The following is a 12,855-nucleotide window of genomic DNA, read 5'->3' as shown; positions in this document are numbered from 1 at the left end:
CTTTGACATTTTAAAATGGGGTGGATAATTTTTCTGTGTTTTTAATGCTATGTAGACCATGGTTGATTTCAGATCTCCCCTTCTGAAATGTAGTTCTATTGCAGAAATATTTACACAAGCAGGAAAGAACTTGTGCCCAGACTAAAAATAAAGAAACCAGCAGCATTTCAAGGTCAGGTATAAGAGTAGTAATTAGTGACCCAATTTCTAACAGAGCTTTCAGTGGCAGAAAAGTCAGACTCCTACAGATGTTCATCTTGACCTCTGGTTGTCAGTCTGGAGATTATCCATGTCCCCGATTTAGATTTTGATCTCTGCACCCAAAACTTCCACTAAATTTAATTCAAATTGCAAACATGGGTGTGAAGCAGAATCACAGCAAATACATTTTTCCAAAGGAATAAATACAACTTTGTCAGCAATAAAGCTTTTTCCATAAACATCATGTACAGCTGCGACAAAGATTTGTAGTAGCATGATAAATGCTGACAAATCCCTCTTCTATACAGTCAAATTGCCTGTCTGACCACACTGAATGATATGTTTAATTTTACCTGCTCAAAGGAGTGAAGCCCACTCTCCTTCCCTAACCGTACCATGTCTTCCATTATCGCTTGCTGCAGTTCCTGCATTAAAACACAGAAATTCCCCATGAGCTGCCATAGTCAATTACATGCAATTAATGCTCATTGTTCACCAAAAGAAGTGTTTCTGAGTAAAGTTCAAGTGCCTTACTAACAGTTAATATAATTAGCAAAATTCTATGGTAATATATAAACATTACACTTAAGTGTGGCAATGTTGAGCGTCTCCTTGGTATGAAAAGGCTCTATTTTCAACCCAGCTATGTGACATAGCTGTTAAATTTACAGTTCTTCAGCCACCTGCCAGACTTCAATGCAGAATCATTGTCCACAAACACCAGTGGAATGGTTCAGTGGCATCAGTACTTATTGATGTGACCCAATGCAATTCCTCAGTATTATAGAGCATGTGTTTAAGACTGGGGTCCTTTTTATAGAAACACAGAATGTCTTGAGCTGGACCATGGACTCCAACTCCCAACCCTGTACAGAACAGCCCCAGGAGTCATACCACGTGCCTGAGAGTGTTATCCAAATGCTCCTTTGAGCTCTGTCAGACTTAATGGTGTGACCAGTCCCCTTGGAAGCCTGTTCCAGCATCCAGCCACCCTCTCTGGGAAAAACCTTTTCCTAATACCAACCTCTGACACAACTTCAGACCCTCCCCTCTGGTCCTGTTGCTGGTCACCACAGAGAAGACTTATTTAGTTGTCTTATTTAAGAAATCTAAGCAAACACAACCCTTCCTCGTGCTGTACTGTTGTTCTCTGCAAGACAGACTCTTGGCCCTCCCACACCAGAGCTGGCAGAGGTCAGTACGACCAGTCAACACATATCACTGGGTCCAGTCAACCCTGCTGAATGTTCAGTAAGGAAGTAATTCTTGTCACTGAACTAGTCATTCCTAGACACAGTATTGTGCATACATAATGCTACAGCAAAAAAAAACAAAAAACAAACAAACAAACAAACAAAAAAAAAAAAGTCTGTACTGCAGATACAAACCTTATTTTTACAGAGTTCTGCATATGTTCCTTCAAACCCTCTTTTCTTTGCCCAACCTGGCATGACTTCGGAATCAGGCACCACAATTCCCACCAGGAAGGCCTGTAGGTAAAGGAGAAGGAGAGTTGCAGGCAAAAGCTGAACCATATTCCAGGCTTTACATTGAAGTGAATACACAAGTCAGCTGAATTTCTGCATGTTTACTACTTCTTGTTTAATTATGTCAATAATTTGCTAACATCTCATCATGAAGTACATTCTGATGGCTGTACCTTTTTCTCAGATAAAAGTTTCTCTGTTTGCATTTACCAGAAGTTTTAGTATCCTCAGCTGGGTTTGTGCTCCTCCTGGACATTAATAACTCCCATGGCCCTGCAAGTTCCAGGCAAACTCTGGGAAGGGGAGGCTCATGCTTGTGAGAATTGAATGCAGAAGATGAATTGCCATTTTGGTTTCAAAAGCTGTAGGTGTGTGTATAAATGTGCAAACTAACAGAACAAGGTTGGTCAGAATGCACAGGCAGTGTGGGGGCAGGAAGCAGTGGCTTTGCGTTTTCCTGGCTTACCACAGGCAGGGTGGCAAAGGACGGCACTGGAGACCCAAAGAGTGACACCAAAGCCAACTTCAAAGCTTGATCTTTGGCCACAGCATTCTCTCTAAGCTGCTCAGGGTCACACCAGCAGCTCAGTTCCTGCCTGGCTGTCAGCCAGCTCCAAAGAAGGAGGGAGACAATGTGGCGTGATCCACTCACATTTTCCCTTCCTTCACACCCAGCTCTGTCTTCTAACTACTAAGAGTAAAGTAAGATTTTCTGAAAGCTTGGTTTGTACCTGCAGGCTGTCTCCATGGACATAGATCTGAGCAACAGGGTCACTGCGGATGTAGATATTCTCTATCTTCTCCGGTGCAATATATTCTCCCTGAGCAAGTTTAAATATATGCTTTTTCCGATCAATAATTTTGAGGGTCCCATTCTGTTAGGAGAAAGAAATGAGAATTCCCAGAGAAGTTATTTAATCACAGAAACTCAGCAAGCAGTCTGTCTTTAACAGAGCTTTCAATTGCCTGTTGTGCTTTCAAATGCTTATTCTCCAAATATAAACTCAATCCTTTGTAAAGATAGACCTGCTTGGAGACCTAAGTTCAGTCCTTGAAAATTTACTTGGGATAATACAATTGCCATAAGAACTCTGAGTGTGTCCAGTACGCACAGGTAACCATTTGCCAATGTCTCCTGTGTGAAGCCAGCCCTCCTGGTCCAGTGCCTCAGCTGTCCTCTCTTCATCTTTCAAGTAACCTTTAAACACATTGGGTCCTTTCACACAGATCTGCAAAACAACCAGGGTTGATGATTAATTATTTTCTTGTTCTGCTATAAATACAAGTTAAGTATTAACTCGCAAAATTTGAAATATTTTAATGACTGTGCTCCATGAAACTAAAATAGATTGGGTTATTAAATTATCTATGAATTTTTTTCAAGCTAATGGAAATATGAAGTAGGTTTTGCAAAACTGATTTGTTTGAAGTTGATTTGCATTCCATTTGCAGTTAAAAATAACAAAGTTATTTCAGTAAGTTTAATTTTTGTGTAGTATAGAAATCACAGAAATGTAGAAATCATAGCAATTCAGCTCTTCTTAGCTGAACTAATTAATTCAGTCTTAGCAGTTCAAGGAATCAGGCTGGAAGTACTTCCACGGCTCCTTTTTCATTAATTCTGTGTTGCTCTGTTGTTAAACTTCCATTTTCCTTTCCTGATTGCATGATGTAACACATCAGCAACCATGCACACTACAAAGGTAAAATGCTTCTATAAACTACTTCATACAGTGTTAACTAGTGAGAATTTGATATAAAAATGTGATTTGCTACCTCTCCTTCTCCTTTGGAAGCAAAATAATTCAGTTCTTCCACATCCTTCAATCTGATTAAGTTACAGGGCAAAGGGGCTCCTACATGACCTGGAAATCAAAGTTATCAAGTCACTTGTCATCCCTCCTATAAACAATAATTACCATTTTATCATTAGTTACTTGCATAGTTGTAGATACACTGGATGTTCTTGCAGGAGCTGTGTCTGTGTGCAGAAATAATTTCCTTAATTAAGGTTTTGCACTATTAAAGCTAAATACCAACACCTCCTCTTTGGATATAAAACCTGTTCTGAAACAGCGTAGAGTGGTTTGGGTAGGAAGGGACCTTAAACTCATCTCATTCCAACCCCCTGCCATGGGCAGGAGCACCTTCCACTAGATCCGGTTTCTCCAAGCCCCATCCAACCTGGCCTTGATGTTACAGTCCAAAATTTCCTAAAGGAAAGTGCATTTCTTTTATTTCTTCAAATGGTGGAAGAAAAGAATTACCTGATGTCCAGTCACCTGGAGTTGTAAAAGTGCATCCAGCTGTGCATTCTGTTTGGCCATAGCCTTCATAAACCTGACAAAGAGACGGGTATCTTTAAAAGACCATAAAAGATTTTGCTAATATAAACTGAAATCCCAAGCATTGCCCTCTGTTGCACAGTCCTGTGAGCTGAGGCTGCAGCTGCAATGTGTGAGTGCCCATTTGCCATGGGGACATTGTCCCTGACTTCTAGTGTACAAAATTCCATTTACATAACTAGGAAAGACCATGGATCTCTATTGTTGAAAATAGGAAATGATGAGATGAGCACTTAGCCTTTGAGTAAGGACATATGCTACACTATGAGAGGAACTTATTAGTGGGAAAAAAATGGTATTTTTGTGGGACATTTTGAAAATCCACACTTTTTTTTTCCTTGACTAATTTTAGGCTCTCAAATGAGACCTTTCAGTTGCCCTGGGCTTCCTATCACAGAGAAATAATGCAGTGGACACCTCAAGTGGGTTAGGCTGATGTCTGAGGATTAGCTTCCTCTATTTATATATAGAATAAAATTTGTATAATGAAGTTCCCAGGACTTGCACATACACATTTAATTTCACATACTCAGTTTGGTGCTGAGAGGGGTTTTTCTGGGAGATGCCCAAAGTGAAAACATCTCTTGCCTGTTACTACCATCCCAGGGCTGTTCCCACCCCACTGAGCTCCGGGTGTACCAGGACTTCATGGCTGCCCCAAGCCCTGCTGTTTGATCCATCCTGGTACAGCTGTCCTAAATGCAGTTCTGAGGGTCTAACCCATCTCCTTTCTTAAATACCACGTGTTCTCTTGCCAGCAGTGGATGTACATCCCTGACCAGCCACACAAACCCACCTGGCATCCGAGGGCCGCGCGGAGGAAGCCCAGGACAGTTGGGGACGCAGGCGCAGCACCTGTCACTATCATGCGGACACACCCCCCAAGACTTGCCTGTTTGGTAGCAGGAGGAAACAAAAGAAAGCATCAGAAGCTACTGCAGATGGCAAAACCATGAGCTTGCACAAAATGCTCTCTCTAGAATAGATGTGCAGGATTTTGTGCCCACGGCATGGAGTCAGAATTAGATGAACTTCAAGGAGACTTCAAACCCTGCCAGTCTGTGGTTCTGTGATGTGGCCATGTATGGAAACACCAACTAGCTCTGAAGTTTTCCTGAGGGATAAAACCCCATTCTGTGTACAGAGACAGGAGTGCTCATGTCCCTGGCAGGGCAAGCTGCTCAGCCTGGGCAGGCTGCAGACCTGGCTCTGGGAACTGCTGGGAAAAACAGACTCTTCCCCATCCAGTCTTCTTTGCTTACTTACACCTCACTGGTTTTAATGAATTGCCTCCCAAGCCTTCTAAAATAAAGTTGTCCCTTTTTTAAGGCAGATGACCTTCAAATATTTCTGGAGGGTATTACATCAATTCCTGTGTCCTATTTTACTTCTTTCTCCTCCCCTTTCATTTCCTTTTCTTTATTCTAGAAGTAAAAAAGAAAACCCAGCACAAAAGACAACAACTGCTGACTGAGTCTGCCCGTCTCGCCAGCCCTCGCATCAATATGCAGCATGGCTCGCTCCCGGCTGGGTGAACTCTGCTATCGGCACACTGAGGACACTAATCCACAGACCACAAGTACAGTCAGTTTCTTTAGTTAAAAATAAAGTGGCATGTCTCCAGATAAGTCATCCAATTAAAAAAATGAAGTAATTAGAGCCTCCTGGAGTAGTACAGAGGCCCCCCAAAAAAATGGTTTAAACCCAATTTAATCTCTTTTTTTACTGAGATGTGTGGGAAGCAGAAGGGCATTCTGATTTCTTTTTTCGTGGTTGCTAAACCATGATTCATGTGTGCTTTTTTCTTTTCAACCCTCTTTCTTTTCTTAGGAGGAAAAGTAGGTTTGAATATGCCCAACTGAAACCCAACCCTAAATCCAATCCTATTTGTTGAGATTTTGCAGAAAACTTTGGAGCAGGATCTCTTTCATCAGCGACTCCTTTTCATAACCACCTTTCTGAATTTCATTCCTAGATACCTTTCCTCCCCTGCAGGGGTACAGTTTCTATGTGAGAGCTGCAAAAAATTTTTGGCACCATTCCATAAATTAGTGATTTCTTGGTGCTGCTGAAGAGGGATGTGGCTAATGTCATCTTATCCTGCCTTGTGTTTCTCCATTTCCCTCTAGAAAGTTATCCTTGAGAGAATTGAAATTTTGACATTATGCATGGTGCTTAAAAACAAAACCAATAAATAAAAATAAATGTGGCAAAACTTCATGGAGCAACAAACTGTGTTCAGTTCCCTTTTTCTATTCCATTTTCCAGTCTCTTGTTCCTTAGTGAGTGGTGATTGCCCACAGTTCATCATCACGCAAGTGGACTACACTGACTTTAAGGAATCATAGGCTCATAGAATTGTTAAGGCTGGAAAAGACCTCTAAAGTCATCAAGTCACACCATTAACCTAGGACCATCTTCACCACTAAACCATGTCCTCAAGTGCCACAATCACATCCTTTTTTAACACTTCCACCACTGCCCTGGGCAGCTTGTTCCAATGCTTGACAACCCTATCCATGAAGAAATTTTTCCTGCTGTCTGAAACTCCCTTGTCAGAAAACAAGTCATTGCTAGAAGAAACTAGAGCTCTTTAACTTCGGACTCACTTCTTGAATCACTTACCTGTATTTTATTAAAGAAAAGCTTATCCCACAAACTGTCATTTCTAATGATGCCGTTTCGAACTTCAGCCTTTTTCCGTCTCGCCGCAAATTCCAGGATCCAGCGCTTGAGGGATGTGTCAGCCTGGCTGAAGATCTGCAGGACACGGGATGGCAGATGAGGTGTCACAGGGAAGAGGGAGCACATCAACACCTGTTCTCCCTGTGACACCCACGCAGCCAGGTGGGTACAGTTACATTGGCAGCACAGGTAAACAAGGCTACACTGGGGTTTGTTAGTCAGGGAAAAAAGAATTATGTGTTTTGCCCCATTCCCTATTGCTCATGTGGTTCCTTCAGGGGGAAAAGGCAGGACGGTGGTCCAGGCTTCAACTGGATTGACAGGGTTGCTCTTACTATATAATTTCTGTGATAGGGTTCAGTGAAGTTCATGAAACCTGAGCAAAAGGGAATGAGCAACATGAACAGGTATCAGTGGTGACTGATGTGGTGAAGGGGGCTTTATTTACCTCAGCTTAATCAGGCACCAGCACAAAGTCCACCTCCACAAATGAGAAACCCACAATGCCTGTCCCCTTAATAAAGCACAGAAGCCCTGACCTTTGGGAAAAATTAAATCGGTAGCTTGTGCTTAAGCTTATCTTTAGCAGATAAGTCTTCTGAGGAATAAATATTCCCAGCTGGTCAAACAGATTTAACATGATGACCAGACGTGCCTGTCTTAAATACCTTGCAATACCTTTACCTTAGTTTTAAAGATTTGTAAATCCAAAAGCCACTGTCGCATTTACACTGCCTAAATCTTAAAGGCTTTTTGAAATTTCTGATTTCCAGCTGTTGTTGCCACCAGAATGAAAGATTTGAATTTCAAATCTGGTTGAAGGGCACAAAAAGTCCTTGTGCAGCCAGGTTTGACTGATGTTTTTGTGATGAAAAAAATCCTGTATCTCTAGCAACGTCACTGGTAATCTTAATGAGAACAGGGTAGGAGGCTAATACAGAGGGATTTAATATTCACACGTGATAAGTGTGTCTGGAGTCTGTGTAAGGCATAATACAGACTTACTCACTGAAGTAGCTGTATCCATTACACAGGGTGAGAATGTGTCTAGCAAGTCAGAGCTAGTGTCATCTGCTTGAGAAATCTCCATGACTAAGGGAATTCTCCCACATGAGTAGTAAAGGGACATAAACTCCATTGCTCCAAAAAGAGTAAAATCAAAATCCAACTCACCTTGTCATACATTCTGTTCAGCAGCCGTGGCACCACGGGGAAGATGGTTGGCCGCAGTGCCTTCATATCATCAGACAGGAGGCGAATATCTCCTTGGAAGAAGCCAATTCGCCCTCCATGGCAGTATACTACAGACTGGTGGGGAGAAAGAGGAACACATGTAACCCCTTTGCTTTCAATTCCCAAAGCAAAGCATTCCTCCCAAGCGCAGAAGCACCTTTTCTGAATTTCTGTTCTGCAATATGGCAAAAACGGGACTTTGGAAGTACAATGAAGTAACAATAAATTGTGCAGAAAATAGAAATATCCAAATAGTTCTGGGCATTTTTCAGTACAAGCAATTCAGCATCTGCCAAATTTACCACTTGTTCTGGAAGAACAAGAAATCAAAATTTTCAGAAGGGATTTCCCTTCATCCCCTGCATATGGGGATAGAGAGGTCCCAGTTATGGTCAAAGTCTGGATCAGAACTTTCCTAAAGCCCAGCCCTCCCATAGCAGCTCACAGCATGAGGACCTATCGTCAATACAGAAATGCAAAGTAAGAAACATCATAAAACACGGAGCAGCAGCCAATTTTTAGATGTTAATACTTTAGTTTTGTTTAAATACAACAATATAAACTACGTTAGCAATACAGTGCCTGATCCTGTATCCCAGAAATAGAAGCCCACTTCATGAAAGGTGCTTGACTTGTATGGAAATTACAAATCCAGAAGCCTTGTACTGGAAAACAAAGCAAGATGTTTTCCTCATCAGCAGAATGGAGCTCAGTATGTGAGATGGGGCAGAGGGGCTGCTGGCCATGAGCCAGCTGGTAGCTGGTTACTGGTAACCAGTAACCCTGCCAAGGAGCCATCTCAGACTGGGTCAATCTGGCATTTTATCACTGAAGAACATTTGGAGACCAGCACTTCTCCCATGGTTTTACAGTGCATGGAGGAGAAAGTGTCCTCAGCAAGTGCCTGTGAGGACAGCTGAGCCCAGCCTTCCTGAGTAGACTGACAACTTCAGCTCCCTTTTGTGGGCTTGTCTTCCCCATATAACTAAATAAGTTGAAAATTCCTTGAGATACATCCATGTTTTTTGTGCTGCTCCTAAAAATCTGCAATACTAACCAAATTGCTCTCACTGCTCTGTCAGGCAGCTAGAGACTGTCTCCATCAGCTGAAACCACAGGAATTTTACACATGTGATGTGGGTTTAATGAAAATCACACTACTGAATTTGTGCTTTACACTGCACATAAATTTAAAAAGTGCTCACTGGGAATTGAAAATAACAACTAGAAATTTTTAGCTTTAAAGAATGTATTTGTATGTTTTTAATTGTAAATTCCAGGGATGAATAATGTTGTCTAAAACTAGGGCCACTGATGTGGTGCTTGCTGTTCAAAATGCTTTTGAAAATTACTTTTTAGTCCTTTTGAAAAAAATCTCTATATTAAGCTGTTTCAGATGGGAGGATAAACCTGGACATATTTTGGAGGCTGTCCCTTTCAGTACAGCAACATCCTATGAAATGAAAGCATTTTCAATGTTTCTAATTTCTTTCTGCCAACCCATCAGATGAATTTTGAATAATTATATTCTTGTTTGCCCGAACAGTGCTGGCACACTGACCAACTTGCCTTGCAGGTGGAGAAAGGCTGGCCTGTAATTCTCCAAATCTTTCATGGGCTTTTACTTCCAATTTGTGAGAGTTTTAACAGGGAAAAGTATATTATTTCTGGCACAGATTTTACTAAGAAGTGGGAGGTTTACATGCAGATGCTTGTCTGACTCAGAAAGTGTCCTTTCAGCCAGAAACAGGCCTCCCTGAGAAAGTACAGAGCTGCAACTGGATCCAGATCCAATCTTCACATACTGGATCAATTTTAAGTTTGCAGCTTCTCAGGCCAGGAGACCTGATGTGGCTGTCTCACCTGACTTGCCTAACTCACAAACTGCAGCACAAGTCATCACCCTTTTTTTTTTCCCAAAGAGACATGGAGTCAGTTCTTTGGGCTGGCAAGACCTTGGATCTGCCATAATTCCCAGGGGACACAGGCTCCAGTGAATGGCCACCACGTTGCCCTGCTAGGAGGATCACATGTCTCACCATCTCACCATGATCTGTTTCCTCTTTTTCAGTGTCTGCCAGGTTGGTTTTTTTTTTTTTTTTTTTTTTTTTTTTTTTTTTGCAGATCATGTTATTTATGCAATAACATCATTTTAGCTGATGTAGAAAATGGCATGAAATTATCTTGACTCACAGGACACCTCATCCTAGAGTGCTTTGAAAAGCTGTCCCACAAATTGCTCAGGTGGCAGTAGCCCTGAGCTGAATGAGCCATGAGTTTGGCTCATGGCTGAAGGGCTGTTTCTCAATCCCTGAGCCAGGTGTAAGAATTTGGGAAACTCCTGGCCTCGCTCTGGATTCAGCCATGTCACTGAGACCATGGCTCTGGTGTTATGCACATGGCACTTCTGGAGTACAAGCCTTTTTAGTGCTACAAGATATCACTGGTTATTTAGTATTTTATTCATTTTATTTTATTTTTTTTGTTGTTGGCGTGGAAAAAAGATGATTTCCACTGACACCATGACCTTACCTGTACCATTCTCTCAAACATGTGTGCTAAAGGCAAATAGGAAATGTGTACATCCTCACAAGTAGGAGACCACTGACTCTGGAAGAAAACACAAGGAGCCCCACGAGGCCTCGTCAGTTCAGGCAGGTTTCTTACCTGTATAACTCTTTCAAACATGTGAGCCAGAGGCAGGAAGGAGATGAGCACATCGTCCTGTCTCGGAAAGATCACTTTCTGCAGGTGAAGGGCATGGGAGACAGAAAGGAAAGAAACACTGACAGGAAGACAACAAGAAAGTCATAAAATAATAAAAAGAAAAATGGCACCAGAGGAGCAAAAGGGTAAAGATTGTCAAGAGAGGAGGGAGCGGCGGACACAGGGAAGCGTTAAAGCCACAGCATCATGGAGCTCAGTTAGCAGAGGAGTAGAGAGCACGGAGATGTACGCACAGGGCAATGGAGAGCGCTCTCCTTGGCAGAAGGCAGATTGCACCCGCGCAGCTCACGCTGGGAATGGAGGCTCACCCTGACGGAGAATCCCATTTTTATTCACTGCTTTCTACCAGGAGGTGCCGAGACCCTGTTCTGTGCTCTCAGCTGTGTGCAGACAGCAGGATCCTGGGCCAAACCTGTGGGAGCCCCCAGGATCCCAGTGCTAACCTGCAGGAGCCCCCTGGACACCAGCAGGGCTCTGCAGGAGCAGCACTTTCCCACATTGCATACAGCCCAGTCAAGAAACACAGTGTTACTAGAGTCAATATTAGCCATTTTTTCCCTTTTCCTTCGGTTAATCATTGATTTGAATCAAAGTGTTGGAAAACTAATGATTTAATCTTAGGCTTCAAGAACTAATTACTTCTGTTAGTGTTTCTCATCATTTTAAGTGATTAAAATGTGATTTTAAGGGCATTATGACTGTCCCACAGACAGGGGAAAGAAGGGAAGAGGGGAAGAAAAATGGCAAAGTCTTGATTTTGCCAAGTTTTTAACTCTCTTGAAGGCTGGAATAAACAAAGGCCCCAAGAGCCTTACCTAACCCATTCTCCAAAAGAAAATAACCTTTATACCTTCATTTCCTAGGGTACAGCTAGCTGTAATATTATGGATTAGAAAAACTGAATGGTTGACTACCCAATAATTTGCATCAAGGCCAGTGGTTAGTGGAAAATAGGTATAAAAATCTATCAGCTCACAGTATTAACAGTTTATACCCTCTTGCACCTTCACTGCTCAGAAGGAATCAATAGCCCATGACCTGGGATACAGTGGAGGCAGACACAGGAGTTCATCCCTCAGGGGATATTTTCTTGAAGTTAAATCTGTGCTGGTCAGATTTGGGTATGGCCTCTAGACCATCACCTACCAAAGTCAAATATCATTAACTATATGGTGTTCTCAGCATCCCATTTCATATTATTGTGTCTGTCAGTCTGAATGAAGCCATTAGAGCTTGCAGATCTATTTATACTTTATTTCAATTTGGCTTCATTTTCTGCAAGCACAGTAATGCAAAACCTTCAATATCAACCAGGGTTTTTTTATTACTGCTATAAGAGTCCAGACAAAATAATCTGGTTTTAAATCAGACCAAAATTATGCCATTGAATAGCATTTCACAGTTGGCACATTTGTCCAGTTAAATATAAAAATATAAACAGCTTCTTGGTATTTGAGAACAACCTTATAATAAAGCTCTGGACTCACTTAAAATATGTTCGGTTTGTAAAAATCACTGAACTAAGCAAAACTGCCACAAGAACTTGTAAACAACAAACCCACAGAACTTCTCATTTTATTTCTTTAATTTATACTACTTTCAAGTGTTTCACACTTTACTCTATTTCATTACTGCATCAGACATTACCCAAATCTTGTGGATCAGCTACAGGCATTTACCCCCTGCCAGCAATACTCTGGTGACTGGAGATAGCAAATTTACAATCACACTAGACTTGGGTCTCAATCTGATATCTTTGAGATTGATCAGAGTCCCACTCCATCAGCAAACACTAGATCCATTTTTATGGACCATTTCTGGAAGATGCCAAGTTCCCTCAGCTCTAAATTAGAGCTCTTCCAAAATAAATTCCTGCCCTTAGAAGCTCAGGCCTCTCCACGCCTCAGCTTTCCTTTGTGCCTCTTGCTGCCACTGAAGCCACGGACAGCTCCATGCTGAGGAGCCCTCAGTGGCATTTTGTCCTGCACACTTTGGAGGCTCAGTCCTGCAAACATTGGAACATGTGGGTTCAGTGGGATTTCTTACATCACATGACTCAATTTCTTTACACCAGAGGTCCGGAAATCTCAAAAAATTCCAGGATTAATGTAATAAAACTGCAGTAATTTCAACATCAACAATAAGACCAGTAAGGGGTATGAGGTAACCAATTGTCC

General features: G+C 41.9%; 1 protein-coding gene across 6 annotated transcripts in view; it reads right to left on the bottom strand.

Annotated features, from left to right (window-relative positions):
* ACSL6 (acyl-CoA synthetase long chain family member 6) overlaps positions 1 to 12,855 on the bottom strand; it is a 57,840-nt gene that overhangs the window by 6,167 nt on the left and 38,818 nt on the right. For 3 of the 6 annotated variants that reach the window (XM_021549494.4, XM_085591215.1, XM_085591214.1), the window contains exons 11-20: positions 10,484 to 10,561; positions 7,892 to 8,026; positions 6,659 to 6,793; positions 4,830 to 4,925; positions 3,956 to 4,028; positions 3,465 to 3,553; positions 2,801 to 2,917; positions 2,420 to 2,563; positions 1,590 to 1,691; positions 555 to 626 (exon numbers count right to left, since the gene is read on the bottom strand). In XM_021549494.4, the coding sequence (XP_021405169.1) occupies positions 555 to 626; positions 1,590 to 1,691; positions 2,420 to 2,563; positions 2,801 to 2,917; positions 3,465 to 3,553; positions 3,956 to 4,028; positions 4,830 to 4,925; positions 6,659 to 6,793; positions 7,892 to 8,026; positions 10,484 to 10,561 (1,041 nt within the window). Of the gene's footprint in view, positions 1 to 554; positions 627 to 1,589; positions 1,692 to 2,419; positions 2,564 to 2,800; positions 2,918 to 3,464; positions 3,554 to 3,955; positions 4,029 to 4,829; positions 4,926 to 6,658; positions 6,794 to 7,891; positions 8,027 to 10,483; positions 10,697 to 12,855 lie in introns of all 6 variants that reach the window. The other 3 variants (XM_021549495.4, XM_085591216.1, XM_031506013.3) reach the window with 2 other exon arrangements.

This window comes from Lonchura striata, chromosome 13 (genome assembly GCF_050655825.1).
Source record: "Lonchura striata isolate lonStrDom1 chromosome 13, ASM5065582v1, whole genome shotgun sequence".
In the NCBI taxonomy this organism is placed as follows: Eukaryota; Metazoa; Chordata; class Aves; order Passeriformes; family Estrildidae; genus Lonchura; species Lonchura striata.
Note: the sequence above shows the minus strand (reverse complement) of the source record. Positions and strands in the feature narration are given on the sequence as shown.